General features: G+C 42.4%; 1 protein-coding gene across 2 annotated transcripts; it reads right to left on the bottom strand.

The window, feature by feature from the left end:
* Window positions 1-3,492: 3,492 nt before the first annotated feature.
* Window positions 3,493-7,831, bottom strand: LOC147887776 (pentatricopeptide repeat-containing protein At5g27110-like). Of its 2 annotated transcripts, none has more exons than XM_087393503.1 (3): window positions 7,574-7,831; window positions 7,409-7,491; window positions 3,493-7,309 (listed from the first exon to the last, which is right to left on the bottom strand). In XM_087393503.1, exon 3 carries the CDS (start codon window positions 7,096-7,098, stop codon window positions 3,673-3,675), a length of 3,426 nt encoding a protein of 1,141 aa, XP_087249629.1. In that variant the 5' UTR covers window positions 7,099-7,309; window positions 7,409-7,491; window positions 7,574-7,831; the 3' UTR covers window positions 3,493-3,672. The 2 variants fall into 2 exon arrangements, with proteins under 2 accessions (XP_087249629.1, XP_087249628.1); XM_087393502.1 differs by having other exon boundaries at window positions 3,493-7,278.
* Window positions 7,832-16,124: the final 8,293 nt, after the last annotated feature.

Raw genomic sequence — 16,124 nt, 5'->3', positions numbered from 1 at the left:
AAACTACAAATCCCTTAGGTGATATTGGTTATGACTATTCTTCAGGTGTGCTTGTGTAGCAAACAAATGTGGGGGCTCTCTCATCTGGGCAGACCATGCCATGTGGTATATGGTGAATCACCTAGATTTCTTCTACCCTAGTATGAATTTGGTAGCATCTTTTACTGCATTCCTCATATAGTTGAATGAACCGAAAAAATCCATGATTGAAACTCTTATAACCTTTGTCTCTGTAAGAGAATTCATGATCAAAGAGTTTTGGAATGTGTGGACAATCCAAAGGCTAAACACTTTTCTTCAATTGAACAAGGACTTACTATGATTGAAGAATTAATTAAACCCCTTCCTTAGATTATTCCTGATTCTTGAAATTTCTAATTCTTGAAGACTATTTGAAATTGAGCAAGAGCTCAACTTCTCCCGTGGTTACCACCTTAGTCAATACATCTGGAGGATTTTGGCTAGTGTGTATCTTTTCCAGGTTCAATTGTCCATCCTCTAAAATAGATCAGATAAAATGATATACGAGCTGTATATGTTTGGTTCTTGAATGGAAGTCTGAATTCTTTGTGAGATGAATAGCACTCTGGCTATCACTATACAAGCTACAGTTTCCTTGCTTCTTTCCAAGTTCCTCCATAAATCTCTGCACAACTAAATCATCTCTTTACTAGCCTCTGTAACTACAACATATTTTGCTTCTGTTGTAGAAAGTGCAACAACGTTTTGCAACTTTGAAACCCATCTTGCTTTTGTTCCACCTACAGTGAAAACATATTTGATGGGGCTACTTCTTCCATCTTTATCACCTACCATATTTAAATTAGCATATCCTTATAGAGAAATGTTTAAACCTTTAAAACATAATGCATGAGAAGTCGTACCTCTCAAATATATAAGAATCCAATTTATAGCCACCCAATGTTATTTACCTAAATTATTTATAAATATGCTCATAAAAGCCATTGCATGTGCAATATCTAGCCTTGTGCATACCATTGCATACATCAAGCTACCAATTGATGATGCATATGGAACCCTTGACATATAGTCAATCTCCTCCTATGTCTTGGGACACATATCCTTGCATTATCTGAAATGATTAGCCAAAGGTGTAGAAATGGCTTTTGCATTCTGCATTTCAAACCTTTCTAATATCTTTTCAATGTACTCACTTTGAAACAATGTCAACTTGCGGTTTTTTACTCTCTTGTTATTCTCTTGAGCATATTTATATCATACATGTTAGAGCTTGCAATAAAATGTCATCAACATACAATAACAAAATCAGATATTTGACATTGTCTAGTTTCTGAGAATGAACATAGTGGTCTGAATGACATCTACTAAAGCCTTGTTTTGCCATACACCTGTCAAACTTCAAATACCACTACCTATTGTTCAAGATGCAAGTCTTCTATAACCATAAGACTCAAAATAGTTCTAAATGAAGTCATTTTAACAATGGAATAGAATATCTCATCAAAGTCTATACCTTTCTTATGTGCAAACCCCTTCTAAGGACGGGGAGATACTCGTCATGAGGAAAACATTCAGGCCTTGTTGTGTACTACGTCCTGCTAGGATATCCTAACTCCTGCCCTCTAACTGCTGAAATCAAAGGTTGAGGCAGAATATATATAAGCCAAGATCCAAGCCTTGGTTCTGATAACTAGGTCGAACTTCATATTTGTGCCACCATCGTGTCTCGAAGATGATATCCATTGCTTGAGCTAGGTGGCCGACTGTCTATCGTTCATAGGCACAACTGAAAAATAGCTTTCGAACTGATTGAGCCACGAAATCAACACTAAAGGTTCGCGCTTACCATCATACCAAAGAAAATTGAGCTTCCTTGGAAATGAAGCTTTGATGGGATGCTAGACTCACTCCCTTTCTTCATCTCCCTATGGACGGAGTAGAGAAATGAGAAGATGCCGGTCCCGTTCTTCCTTCATCTCCCAAGTGGTGCGCTCTCTAAGCTCCTTGACTTGCTCACAATCATCTCGCATCTCATGGTGCTGAAGCATGCAGGTTAAAAGATTCTTTGACTGCTATCGTTGCATCTGCATCATGGTCCACATCATGGCCATCATAGCAAAAACTGCCATCGGGGCCTTTGCAGCCGGGGTGGGATTCGGTGGTAGCAAGGCTTGGGAAGTGGACCCTTCCTCCCCACTGGTGTTGGACGTGCCACTAGTACTCATGGAGTCCTTTCCAGGTCCTTTGATACCCATGTAGCAGGGAGAAACCTAACTCACTCCCTCTCTACTCACAATAATTGAACTGAGATGAAACATGCACTCAAACACATGTAGAACTGTGGAGTGAGTGTGAGACTCTGAGGGAGGAATATAAAAGGGGCCTCCAAAGAGGGAATAAATAACTGAATATTTGTCTGCCCAATAGGGCTGATACAAGGAAGAATAAGTACTGTATGAAGGGAATAAACCCTTACTGCAAAAGGAAAAGGAACAATACTGTATAGAGGGGGAAACCCTCATTGAGGAGCTGGAACTGAGGGCTCCTATGGGACAGACCCTGTCTGCTGCTGTACCGGAGTGAACTGGGCTGAGGGAAAACTGAGAACTGAAGGAATAGAGGAAGGGGCTGCTCTGATGCAGACCACTCCTGCTTCTAGAACCCAGACTGAACCGGAGCCTGTAGATGAACTTGTAGGTGCCAAGGATGGGCCAGATCTGCTGCTCCCTGAACCTGGCCTGAACTGCTACTGCATGCTGCTGATCCTGTAATGCTGGCTGAAGGTACACCGCCCTGGAGAAGGCCTGAATAGAAAATGAAAAGTGAGGCCAAGAAGACTGCCTTTTAGAGGCCCCCTTGGGCCCTAGAAATGGCGGACAAGGGGCTGGTTCTTCACCGACCAGACCCCTGCCTGTCCCGACCCGTGGGTCAAGTTTGCTGAACCCTCCGACTGCCACGTGGCAGTCTGCCACATGGCTGTTGGCGTGGCAGCACCGTACCTGCTGATGGGGAGCTGCCTGCTGACTGCTGACATGGTGCTGATTGCACCTGGCTGAGCTGCCTGCTGACTGCTGACATGGTGCTGATTGCATCTGGCTGACATGGCCCTGCATCTGTTGACATGGCTGTGATGCAGGGTCTGCCGATGTGGCAGCCTGCATGGTATGCTGGCATGGCTGACTGCTGAAGAGGTAGTCAATGTGGCAGTCCAGCATGCCAGGGGCTGAGGATGCTGGTGACACAATGACTATGGTGGTGTGACTTTTCTCCCACTCCTTTTCTCTATCCTCTATTCATTCATTCATGGTTGCCTAGGTAAGGTTTCTTATGTTTGTTACTTCCTGTTTGAAAAAGTGAGCATTGCCAAGGAATGCAAATTTCGATCACTGTTCCTTCTCTTTATTCTTCTTTTCCCACTTGTTCCTTTACAGCGTGCTTCAGCAACTCTGACCCATTGTACTAAACTACATACTTGCTAGTTTAATCCTTGTTTCAATGCAACACCTCATTCATTGAAATGCATCCCATAAGAACAGATCACAACATATCTCCACACGAATACAACTCTACTAAATTGTTGGATACAGTAGATAACTCACTCAATGATCGCCATATTGCATGTGATCTTGCTGCATTGTGAAAATTATTGCTCGTCCTCCAATTTAGAGGCACACTCAAAGAAGCCCAAATCTATGTCATTTTTTCTGCATGCCCATATACTGCAGCTTTCTTATCCTCACCAATACTGCACCTCAAAATCAAATCTAGATTTGGTACATGCCCTGTCCCTTTCACTCGCGAACTCAAGCTTTGTATCATTGATGAAATTTCCCTATTATGGTTGTCACCCACTACAAACTCATGCACATTGTTATTTACTTCTATTAGAGCACTTGCGGGCTTTATCCTTGCCTCTGCATGTTTCCTCAGTTCTTCTATTCTACATGCATCATCCCACCTACCAAAACTTGCATAGATGTTTGCCATGAGCACGTATGAAACGGAAGATTCTGAATTCATGTGAACAAGCTGCTGAAAGCATCTCAGCCCCACTTCTGCTTCCCCGTAAAATTTGCAGGCACTGAGCAAAGCTGTCCATGTTTCTTCAGATGGGGGACACCCCATGGTTTCAAGAAATTTCTCTGCTTCACACAAAAGTCCTGATCGTGCAAAAAGATCTACCATGCAAGTATAGTGATCTATTGTTGGTGCAATGCTGAATCGTTCTCTCATCACCTTGAAATATTCCTGGCCCTTAGATACCAGATTAGTATGACTGCATGCAGCAAGAAGACATGTGAATGTAATAGCATCGGGCTCCACACCCTGTTCTTGCATATCCTCAAAGCATTGTACAGACATGCTAGCCTCATGGTTCCCATATCCTTTTATCAGTGCATTCCACGATGCAACATCTCGAACTGGCAGCTTGTCCAAAACTCCTTTCGCCTCTAAAAGTGAGCCACATTTGGCATACATGTCAACCAAAGCATTGCCAACAATAAGATCTCTTTCAAATCCGTTTTGAGTGATCTGTGTATGCATTTCTCGCCCCTTATATATGGCCCCTATGCTGCCACAAGCTTTCAAGGCACAAACAAATGTGACATCACTCGGAGAGATGCCATCAAGTTTCATCTGTTCAAAGCATTTCAGTGCTTCCTGACAAGGTCCATGATCAGCATACCCTGCAATTAGCGCAGCACACAAGACATCATCTCGCACAGGCAGCTTGTTAAAGACTCCTTGTGCCTCTGAAAGTAAGCCACATTTGGCATACATGTCAACCAAAGTGCCACCGACAAAAAGATCCCTTTCTAATCCCTTTTTTGCAATCTCAGCATGTATTTCTTGGCCCTTACATATGGCTCCTATGCTGCCACAAGCTTTCAACGCACATACAAATGTGACAGCATTGGGAGAGAGACCCTCCAGCTGCATCTGTTCAAAACATTCCAGTGCTTTTTGACCTGGCCCATGTTCAGTATATCCTGCAATCAGAATGGTCCATGATACTATGTGTCGAGCTGGCAGTTTGTCAAAGATTTCTTGTGCCTCTAAAAGTGATCCACATTTGGCATACATGTCAACCAATGCGCTACCAACAAAGAGATCTCTTTCAAATCCCTTCTGTGCAATCTCAGAATGTATTTCTCGGCCCTTGCCTGTGGCTCCTACGTTACCACAAGCTTTCAAAACACAAACATATGTGACCTCATTAGGAGAGACACCATCTGATTGCATCTGTTCAAAACATATCACTGCTTCCTTAGCAGGCCCATGTTCAGCATATCCTTTTATTAGTGCTGTCCATGCAACAACGTCTCGAATTGGCAGCTTTTCAAAGACCTCCTGTGCCTCTGAAAGTGAGACACATCTGGCATACATGTCAACCAAAGTGTTGCCCACCTGAAAATCTAGTTCGAAACCCTTTTGTAAGATCTCTGCATGTATGTCTCGGCCCTTCTCTATGCCTCCTATGGCGCCACAAGCTTTCAAGGCACAAACAAACATGACGTCATTCGGAGAGACACCATCAAGTTGCATTTGTTCAAAACATCTCAAAGCTTCCTGACCAGGTCCATTTTCAGCATATCCTGCAATCAGAGCAGCCCATGACACATCATCTCTAACTGGCAGCCCGTCAAAGACTTCCTGTGCCTCTGAAAGTGCACCACATTTTGCATACATATCAACCAAAGTGTTGCCGACAAAAAGATTTCTTTCAAAACCCTTCTGTGCAATTTCTGCATGTAACTTTTGGCCCTTGGCTATGGCTGCTATGCTGCCACAAGCTTTCAAGAGGCAAACAAACGTGACAGGATTTGGAGAGATGTCTTCTAACTGCATGTCTTCATAACATTTCAGCGCTTCCTGACTGGGTCCATGCTCAGCATATCCTGCAATTAGTGCGGTCCATGACACAACATCTCGATCTGGCAACTTTTCAAAGATCTCCCATGCCTCTGAAAGTGAACCACATTTTGCGTACATATCAATTAGAGTGTTGCCAACAAAAGGATCTCTTTCAAATCCTTTTTGCACAATCTCACTATGTATTTGTTGTCCTTTCCTTATAGCACCCATGCTGCTACAAGCTTTCAAGACACAAACTAACGTAATAGTGTTGGGAAAAACACCCTCTTGTTGCATCTGTTCGAAACATTTCAGCACTTCCTGGCCAGATCCATGTTTGGTGTACCCTGCAACGAGTGCACCCCAGGACACATCATCTCGACGTGGCAGCTTGTCAATGACTTCCTTTGCCTCTGAAAGTAAGCCACATTTGGCATACATATCAACCAAACAGTTACTGACAAAAAGTTCCCTTTCAAATCCCTTTTGCGTGATCTCAGCATGTATCTGTCGGCCCTTGTCGATGGCTCCGATGCTGCCACAGGCTTTCAAGACACAAACAAATGTGACAGCATTTGGAGAGACCCCTTCAAGTTGCATCCCTTCAAAACATTTCAAAGCTTCCTCACCAAGTCCATGTTCAGCATATCCTGCTATTAGTGCCGTCCATGACACAACATGTCGAAGTGGAAGCCCGTCAAAGACTTTGCATGCCTCTATAAGTGAGCCGCATTTGGCATACATGTCAACCAAAGCACTGCCAACAAAAATATCTTTGTCATATTCCTTTCCTGTAATCTCAAGATGAATCTCGCAGCCCCTTTCTATGTCTTTCATCCTAGCACAAGCTTTTACTATGGCAAGACACGTATATCTGCTAGGATGGACACTATCAGCTTGCATTCTCTCGTACAAATCAAAAGCATGCTGCATTTGCCCACATTGGATGTACCCTGATATGAGAGACGTCCATGAATGCTCATTCCTATGAATCAATCGCTTGAAAGCCTGCTGAGCGTCTGAAAGACTTCCACAATCCACGAACATTGGTACAATGTAGTTTCCAAATGCTCTATCAACTTCCAGCCCACAATTGCACATGTGTGCATGCACACGCTTGGCATACTCTAGATTTTTTTCCTTCCTGCATGTCTGTAAGATGTAGGCAAAGTTCTCAACTGGAGACCACTCAGCCCGGTCCAAAACAGTGAGGATCTCCCCTAAGCTCCTCATCCTCAAGCCTCTGCTGTTGCTGCGCATTCACTTGCCCTCCAGATCTGACCTTGCAAATGTGGCTGGACCGTGTTAACTCCTCTGCCAAGCCAGGGCCTCCAGAGTTTGAGTGGTCCTTTTCTTGCTTTCCATTCCAACTGTCCCTCTTGATTTCCTGGCTTGCCTCTTTCTGGGCCTCCCTTTTCTCGAGTATGTCTTTAACGCAACCTGGATTTGTAACAGTAGCGAAGGTTTATGCCTGAAATCTGGAGTCGTTCATTTGACTTGAGAGACCTATAATTAACACTAACAACTTAAGCAGAAATCTCTACAGCTACAAAACTGGTTACATACATACCTTTGTCTTTCTCTTGTCCCACAACTGACAGGGATCCATGAGAACCTTCCATAAGGGCTCTGCGCACAACCTTCGCTGGCTATCTGCAAACGGGAATACAATCAAAAACGACATCAAAGTGCTCTAGACTTAATGTATGACCAAAAGGAAAACGACATAGCAAACCTGAAAGCGAACGTCTTGGAGCATCTAGAAAAGCGCCACATGAAGGATCCTGCACTGCTTGATGCCGTTGAAAACCGGTTGGAAGCTGAGGTGCATCGAGTCCCAGAGGACTATATCTCCAAGACCTCGTTGAAACAATCATCAGCGTCGCGATCAAAACCTTTGGCCGCGAATATGAAGGTGCAGGAGGGGTGAATCCGGAGGGACTCATTCTGAGAGAGCTGTGCACTCTACACACGCAGTGCAATGCCTGAGAACGTGAAATATGACCTGAATTGTAAGATGAAATGAACGAGTCACGTGACTATAGCTTCATTTGGAGTCACGTGACACTCGATAGCCGAGGCGGTTTGGGCGTTCGCCACCGGACACGTGGCGGTAGCCATATCGCCTTTTTGGAGGATGCTTGTCGTTTTGTGATGTTCTAACGGGGGAGACGCATTCAACTCACTCCAGTGTCCACGGAAAGCTGGCCAGGTAGTGTCGACCCTTGTGAACTAACCATCAACATCCGCCCCGTTTGATGAAGGTGATTAGCTGCTCGCATTTGATCCCTTCAAGAAACTCCTCTGCGGCATTCAGCTTAGGCCACAAGTAGTTAAGGCCTAAGGCACATGGATGGGGCTAGCATGGGTTTAGGATAGGAATCCTTTTGTCATCATTACTCCCATCCTAAACCAAGTGGTCTAGGATGGATTTAGAATGGGAGTAGCCACTTTTTCTCCCATCCTGGACCATGCATGGCCTTCAGACCCTGGCGAACAGAATGAGTTCCCCTTTTTTGGGGATTCAAAAACATAGAAGGATGACATGTGTCCTTGTCCCCACATGGTCCCCACCTCCTAAACACATGAAATGATGCCATGTGTCCTCTTCCTCCTAAACCCATCCCTAGTTCTTTTTTTGTTAGCACGTGGTGGGATAGGAATAGGATTGAAATATGCATGGGATCACTTGGGACCACCTTTTCCCATTCCCATCCTATTTCTTCCCATGTGCTAAGCCCCTTAGCCTAGTTGGCCTCGGGGGAGGGGGGGAAGGGGGCCTTGGGATATGCTTGCACACCCTCATGAGCCTTACCCTTGGGATATGCTTGCCCACCCTCGTGAGCCTTACGAGGTGGGCAAGCATATCCCAAGGATATCTGTAGCACCCCCCGCCCCCCCTACGTATAACACAAAATACATCACTAGGTGTAACACAAAACCGAGCACAAAAGTCATCCCTAGGTGTTTGGCCTTGCTTGTGCTCATTGGATTCAACACTCATTTCTATTGTCATTCTTCCCTGCTCCATTGCCTGTGCAACTTGAATGACCTTCATGCTTACGTATGTAGTACTTTGTTGCCATAGCACTCTATTGGCTGCTCTAGAGCCTTGTGTGTTGATTTGCAAAATTGTTCTCGAAACTCCATTCTTGGTTATGCCTAGCAAGCATGTAATGAACAAGCCTCAGTGACTAGGTAGAAAGATCCTCTCCAATGGATCTCCTTACAACTGTGCCACCTTACTAACATGAAAAATCTAGACAAGAGGATAGTTTCTGAGCGCGAATCAAGGCCTCTTCATAAACGTGCCAACTATACTATTTTGATTCTCGGGATTGTATTTGAACTCAGGTTTTTGGACTATTATGGGTTTGATTAGAAATATAGTGAGTGGAAATTCAACTATAGGCAAAAGAATTGCAAGTTTGACACAATTGATGGCCACTGCTTTTGTTATGCTTGCAACATCGTTTCAAGGAAGTCCTAAAAACAAGGAAAAGTTATAGTAGACACTTTCAACAATACTATACTTAATAGAGTACCATATTTTGGATGTTTTGGGAAATAATAATATATTCAAAAATCCCACAAGACATCTTATTGAGTAAAAAATATTGAGAACCAAAATAATGGATATGCATAAGGTCAAACATTATAACATCACTACTTGGCAGATTTGGAGGGCCAGATGCACACAGGCCTTAGACGGATCTCAAGTCCATCCCTCACACACCCTGGCCCCAGTATTTGGGCTAACACCGTTCACACACTAATGGCCAATTGGGCTAGCATGCAGGGTTCTTCCCAGGCAGCCTCAGCGAGGAGGATTATATTCCTTAGGGAATGGAGGGGTTCCCCCTTTTTCTTAGAGACTACAGTAGGGTTGAGGTGGCACTTTCAACCTCAACCTTGGTTTCTTTCTAGCTCATTTTGAGTTTTCCGTTCCCTATTTTAGGGGGGTTTCCTCATGTACAACATGATGTATTTCCATTGTGAGATTGCTCACGCATGTATTTTTCATACTTAATAGAAGACTTTTTCAAGGGGGAAAAAAGCATCTGAGTGCTAAAGAAAGGAAAATCTAGAAGAAAAAAATGTGTGGTGACTATAAAGCTTTCTAAAGAATGCTTTTAATTTAACAATAAAGGTGTTAAAAATCATCTAAAAGTGTTTAAAATAAACAGATGTTGTAAATGTATATGCCTCCACAGTAAAAATAATCAATCGCATTAGTGCTTTTTCCATGTGACTCTTCTTGTCCAACTATTTACCATGCAATAAATGAAAAATTCCACATAGTAAAGTTGAGTAAAATGTTATTAAAGATAGGTTTGCCATCCTTCCACCACATAATTCCCCTGAATCATTGCTTGTGATAGTGTCTATCTTTTTTCAGCGAATTTTCTAGGTTCTTTTGTGTGTGTTTCTTGGGGATGGGTGTGTGAATTGCTATCCTAATCACCCTCTCTTGATTGACAAATATATACATTGTGTATGTTAGTTAGGGCGAGGTGTGTGGCTTGTATTGTGGGCCTGATCACCCAGTCCTAACTAATGCAGAGAGAGAGAGATGGATGTTAGTTGCACTACTTTTATGCTCATTTTAGGGGATCTTTGTATTTGAGAGGGAAAGTAAAGCCTATGTACTCTCCTCTTTTGAAGAGGTGAGGTTTGATAACAAAGAAACACAACTTTTGTGATGAGCAATTATCTAACTCTATATAAGATGCTGCTACTGCTGCTGCTGCTACTACTACTACTACTGGGGGCCGGGGGGGAGAAAGGGCTTCAAAGTTAGGTGTGTCGCTTGCATTTGCTAGCTTGATCAACCCACTAGTATGGATCTATCAAGTAGAGCCTAATTTATACTTGGGTGTGTGGCTCCTATATTTATATGGCGGCCTATATCAGAGTGATAATAACTTTCTCAACCATGTGTATGATTGGCCAAAGCTAATCTAGATCATCTACACATTCAACATAAAAGGGTGTCAAATATGTATAGCAAGAACCCTCAAAGGGGCATGAATATACAATGCAAGATGCAGAATGTATTACAAATATTCATGAACATATAATGCGAGATGCATTACCAAATTTCTTTTTAGGAGGCATGAATGTATAAGGCCAAAAGATCAATTACAATAACTCCCAAAAAGAATATACAAACTCATACTCTAGTCCAAAGAGAGAAACTAATTACAATCTGAGAACTAGCTAGACTTATTACTAATGGAACTACCTCCACTAGCTCTGATCCCTCACCCTCTCTAGAGCTACTAGATGGGGTAGTCTACATGCAAGATGAATGGAAAGATTTATTAAGTACACTAATATTATATAACTTGAAAGAAGCTAGTTACATGAGAGTGACCAAAGACTTTACCTCTATCATTACAAACCAATCTAGATGTACTCCATCTGCCTCAAGATTCTCAAAGAGATCCTGAGCATTATGCTTATAAGCAAATTTATACAAGTCCTTGGTTAGCATAAGACCAACCACACAAGTCTCCAATAATAAGAGTTGTCCATGAGAAAAGAGAAGGGAAATAATAGCTACAAATAAGAGTATATTTCAAACAAAATGCATTAATTGACAAGACAATAAGTAATCAATATACTTACAGAATATGCTATGAAGCAACCCTTGTTGCTGCTCTTAAGGTAAGAACTTAGAAGGTCCTATCTTTATTATTAGACCTATAAATATGCCACCTATTGCTACTAGTTCCACTTCTCTAAGTCTCTCTTCTACTCATCCTTGGCCTCATGCCATTTTTCGCAAGATACATGCACTGGGTGAATGCTAGTATTGCTCTCATTGTATCTCAAATCTTTGATTTGCATTGGTGGGTCATCACTCCCCACATGCACTCTATATCCACTTCTTATCAAGCTTCAAGTGCTCAAGCATGAGGAACATACTATGAAGTGTGTCTATCATGTACTTCTTCTTATAAAGAGGCTGGTGATGCCAATCTTTCAATGTGTCCTTGTCAAATATGACTTGCATGATCTATCAACATTTGAGAAAAATTGGCAATGTCAATCCTTCAATATGTCCTTGTCAAATACAAACTTACATGATCTATTTCATCCATGAAATGATACAAGATCCTTTATCATCCTCTACAATCCATCTCATGTCATCCACACAAAGGACCCTGACTAGATGGTGTCTAATTTACTATTCCCCTTGAGATTATATAGGATGTTGCCGATGGTTATTGTGAGCCTGACACCATTGTCTTCCATACACATTTTCTTAACAAGGTACATCTATGCAAGTTGTAAGGCTCATCTCTTTGACAATGTTCCTTCCCAAAATTGTGTTCTATAGTCCACCAAGCCATGTACACATAGCCCAATGCTTGGACCTTTTACATCGAGGTTATGAAATGGTCTTAAAACTTTGATATGTGGTGACATTTGTAGCTTTGTTCACCCATAAATGGATGCACTAGAAAAAAACTAAATCCATACATGTGCAATGCTCTTTGAATAAATCCCACATTATTTATCATTTGCATTGGTTCCTGTTAGAGTCACTACCCTACAATGAGGCCCATAAGCACGTCAAAGGTGCTTAATCCACAGCATCAAACCCGCTAGCGAGTCATTTTGCTTTTTGCATTTTCCAGCCATTTTGGAACTCTTTGCACTCGTTTAGGGGGCATAAGTTGCTAACGTGTACCGTTGGAGGTGGCAAAACACAACCATCGAATTTTTCTAAAATTTGGCAACTCTTGCTATTGCATTCAACATTTTGACTAAATATACTTCTCTCGCGCACATTTGTGTGTTACTTGTGTCCTACCCTATCCCCCTATCACTTGAACATTCTTCCAAAATTCGAATTCTCCCATAATCCGATTCACTTGCATCTATGACCTTGATTTCTTCCCCTCCTTGCTTATTTTTGAAAATTGTTTTCCCATGCAAGGCTCTCTTGGAAGTTGGATCATGCACAATTGATACTGTTACGAGAATTGGAATTATCCCATTAATTTAATCCTTCAGTATTTAGTTTAGTGAGATCTAGCATTTTTGTCGCGTAGCTGATGCATGTGTGCTCGCTGTTCCGTAGTGATGCATGTGTGCTCCTACATGGCTGGATATACGACTGCGACTGTATGAGTGTGTAGCATTGTGTGCACCACTTATGCGATGATGGTATGTGTAGCATGTGTGCACCATCCGTATGATTTTATTCATGTGTAGCATCAGGTGCACCATGAGATGGTATGTGTTGCATGTGTGCACCATTCATCTGTGATTTATTGATTTTGTGTTGCTATAATACTAAAAGGTTGATTGATTGTGGTGAATAATTCCAAGGTTATCTTATGCTTGAAATATTTCATTCCTATTGATTGTGTGAATCTAGGGGAAGAGTAATTGATCGGGCGATGGCATCTGGCAAGCATGATCTACCATATTTTGGGCGCATAGGTGCAACTCCAGTGGTGAATAAGGCTTATGCCTAATTTCTGATATTACAAAAGCTTATGTACATAATTGAATTTTGGAATATTAGTGGCTTGGCTAAGTGATTAAACTAAAGTTAGAAAAAGCCAGCTTTTCTAGAAGGTGGATGGGTTTTTTGTAAAAGGGTGCATGGAGGAAATCACAGAGGCTTTTGTATGATCTTTGCTCGAAAACTTTTTGGAGGAATATACATAAATACATAGGAGGTGGAAGGAGAGCACCACTCCTATGGGAGGAGATTGTACCCATCATGCTTGTTCTGTCTCTTCCATTTGTGAGTTTTGAGAGTTTGTGTGTATTTTCAAAGAGTGTTGCTGTGTTTTTCAAGGATTTGCGGGTTCTACAAGCGTTTCCTGTCGTAGTGGTATCAGAGCCAAGGTTTCATCATCCATAGCATGGGAAGCACATGCACCCCGCGTCCTCGAACAAGAAATTGCAGCACACATCAGATCGCGGACACCGTGTGTACAAGAGCGCAATGAAGTTCAAAGCAGCAGAAGCAAACAGTGCAGAATGGATCAGAGGCAGGAAAATGTGGGGCGAAGAAAAAAAATTGCAGCAAAAGAAGTCGGCCGTATGCAGACACAGCAGGTCGAAGCTTGTGAACGCACACCTGTGCCCTAGCTCCTCCAAGCGCACGACAAAGGCAGCAACCAAGGCATAGTCCTTGGCATACCTGGCACCGAAGGCACCGTTGGCTGCGCGCAAGGAAGCCTTGGGATTGCTCTTAAAACTTCCCGAGAGGTCCCCCATCCCGGTACTGTTCTAGCTCAAGTCCGCTTAACAATTGATGACTATCCACTAGATCAAGTCACTTTGTTTCTCTATTCTTTGAAGTTCCTAGTCATAAAGATATCCTTCAAGGCAAAAGTGCAAACAAGGGAGCAACCCAACGGATTTTGGAAAAGGAGAATCTCAAAAGCAAGTGTTCACAAGAGCAGGAGGCAGTCTACAAGTGCTATCAAACACGATCTTTGCTTTGTACCTTGCAACGTGGATTCATTGTTGGAATCATGTGAGTTCGAGAGCCCATAGAGATACTACTCGACAAATAGCTACTTTCAAAGCTTGGAAACTGAATTGAGATAAGTCTTGTGTTTGTGTGTATTTCCTTTCATAGTGATTTCTTCCTTGCACCGTGCACATACTTAACTATGTCTGGAAGGCGTATTCCATCAGAGATAGGTTATCCTAAAGATCTACATTATGATGAGGATGTGGAAAACGATCACCATCGGTCAAGAAGAAGTTCAACACCGATGATACTTACTGAGGAAGAATGGCGAGAACGCTATCAGCATGAGAAGCAACAACGTCAAGAAATTGAAGATGCTCTACGCCAAGTGATGACAACTTGGAAGCCACCTATATCGATTGAGAACGAGGAACCTATGCATGCATCAGATTCCTTGGATGCATGGAAACATCATGCACGGGACCTTGAGCAGGAACTTGAGTACATGCACATGTGCGACATGCATAAAGCCAATGAAGAACGCGTAAATCGAGTGTTAAAAGAGATGACTGAAGTCACAAAGAAGCATATGAAGGACAGAGATGATGAAAAAAGTGAAAGAAGCAAATCATCAGACACCAGTGATAGTGAGCATGGAAGAAGTAAGACGAGACATCAAAGGAAGAAGAAATGACATGTGAAGACTTCACTACGACGACATCATGACACTACTCCTTCACATGAGTCCAGTGATGAAGACAACATGGGAAAGGCCATCTTGAAAGCACTCAAGCTTCGTGATAAGAAGAAGTCTGGTAAGATTAATCGCAAAACTTTTTCTTTTCCAAAATATGATGGTAAAAGAGATGGACCAGCTTTACTTGCGTGGATTAGTTCTTTCAATCAATACTTTTTGGGAGAACGGTACAAAGAGATTGAGAAGGTAAAACTTGCTGCAAGTCACATAACAAGTAGTGCACAATTATGGTGGAGTGTGGTTGTCGAAAGCACTCATGTTCCAAAGACATGGGAAGCATTCAAAGATAAAATCAAGAAGTGCTTCTTACCTACACAGTTTGAAGAGGATACTCACAGGAAATGGCAAAGATTGAGGTAGTTGGATAATGAGAGTGTGGACGCATACACCAAGAAATATCTTTCCTCTCTACTTCAATTGCAAACTATTGAGAAAGTGTCCCGAAAGGAGCAATGTCGTACCTTTGTTGAGGGTTTATGCCCTACTATTCATGCTGATGTACGTATGCTTCGACCATCTACAGCTTCTGATGCTATGGATTTGGCATTAGAGTTAGAAAGAAAGCAGGGAAGAAGCTTTGCTACTCGCACCCCTCGAGCAAAGAAGCATACTTCATACTTCAAGTAGGAGGGTGTAAGAGGTAAAGTTGGTAGATATGATGGTAAGTCTAATTGGAAACTTGCTAAGTCACGCATTAATCGAAGAACCAAAGAACTTGTCACATGTTACGAATGCAAAGAGAAGGGACACTACTCTTATGAATGTCCAAAGAATCCACTTGCTACACACAAGACAAGTACCCAAGCAAAGAATGCTACCAATAACAACGGAGGCAATGGAGGGAGAACCAATGGACGTACCAATGGTAATAGTCAGCGCAACAACTCCGCACGGATCAACTACATTGATGATGGATCCCATGATAAATCTTTCAAGCAAGAGGTCGAGGATGAGGACAACGACACTGAAGATGCCGACTACACCCCTTTAGGTAAGTGTTATTTAGGTAAAAGTGCATCTTATTTTCGTACTTCTTTGTTACATATGACTACACTATTGCACAAAAAAGAACATAGTGTC

Source organism: Dipteris shenzhenensis, chromosome 22 (genome assembly GCF_047967505.1).
Source record: "Dipteris shenzhenensis isolate YYH24624 ecotype China chromosome 22, Dip_SZ_1.0, whole genome shotgun sequence".
Lineage (NCBI taxonomy): Eukaryota > Viridiplantae > Streptophyta > Polypodiopsida > Gleicheniales > Dipteridaceae > Dipteris > Dipteris shenzhenensis.
Note: the sequence above shows the minus strand (reverse complement) of the source record. Positions and strands in the feature narration are given on the sequence as shown.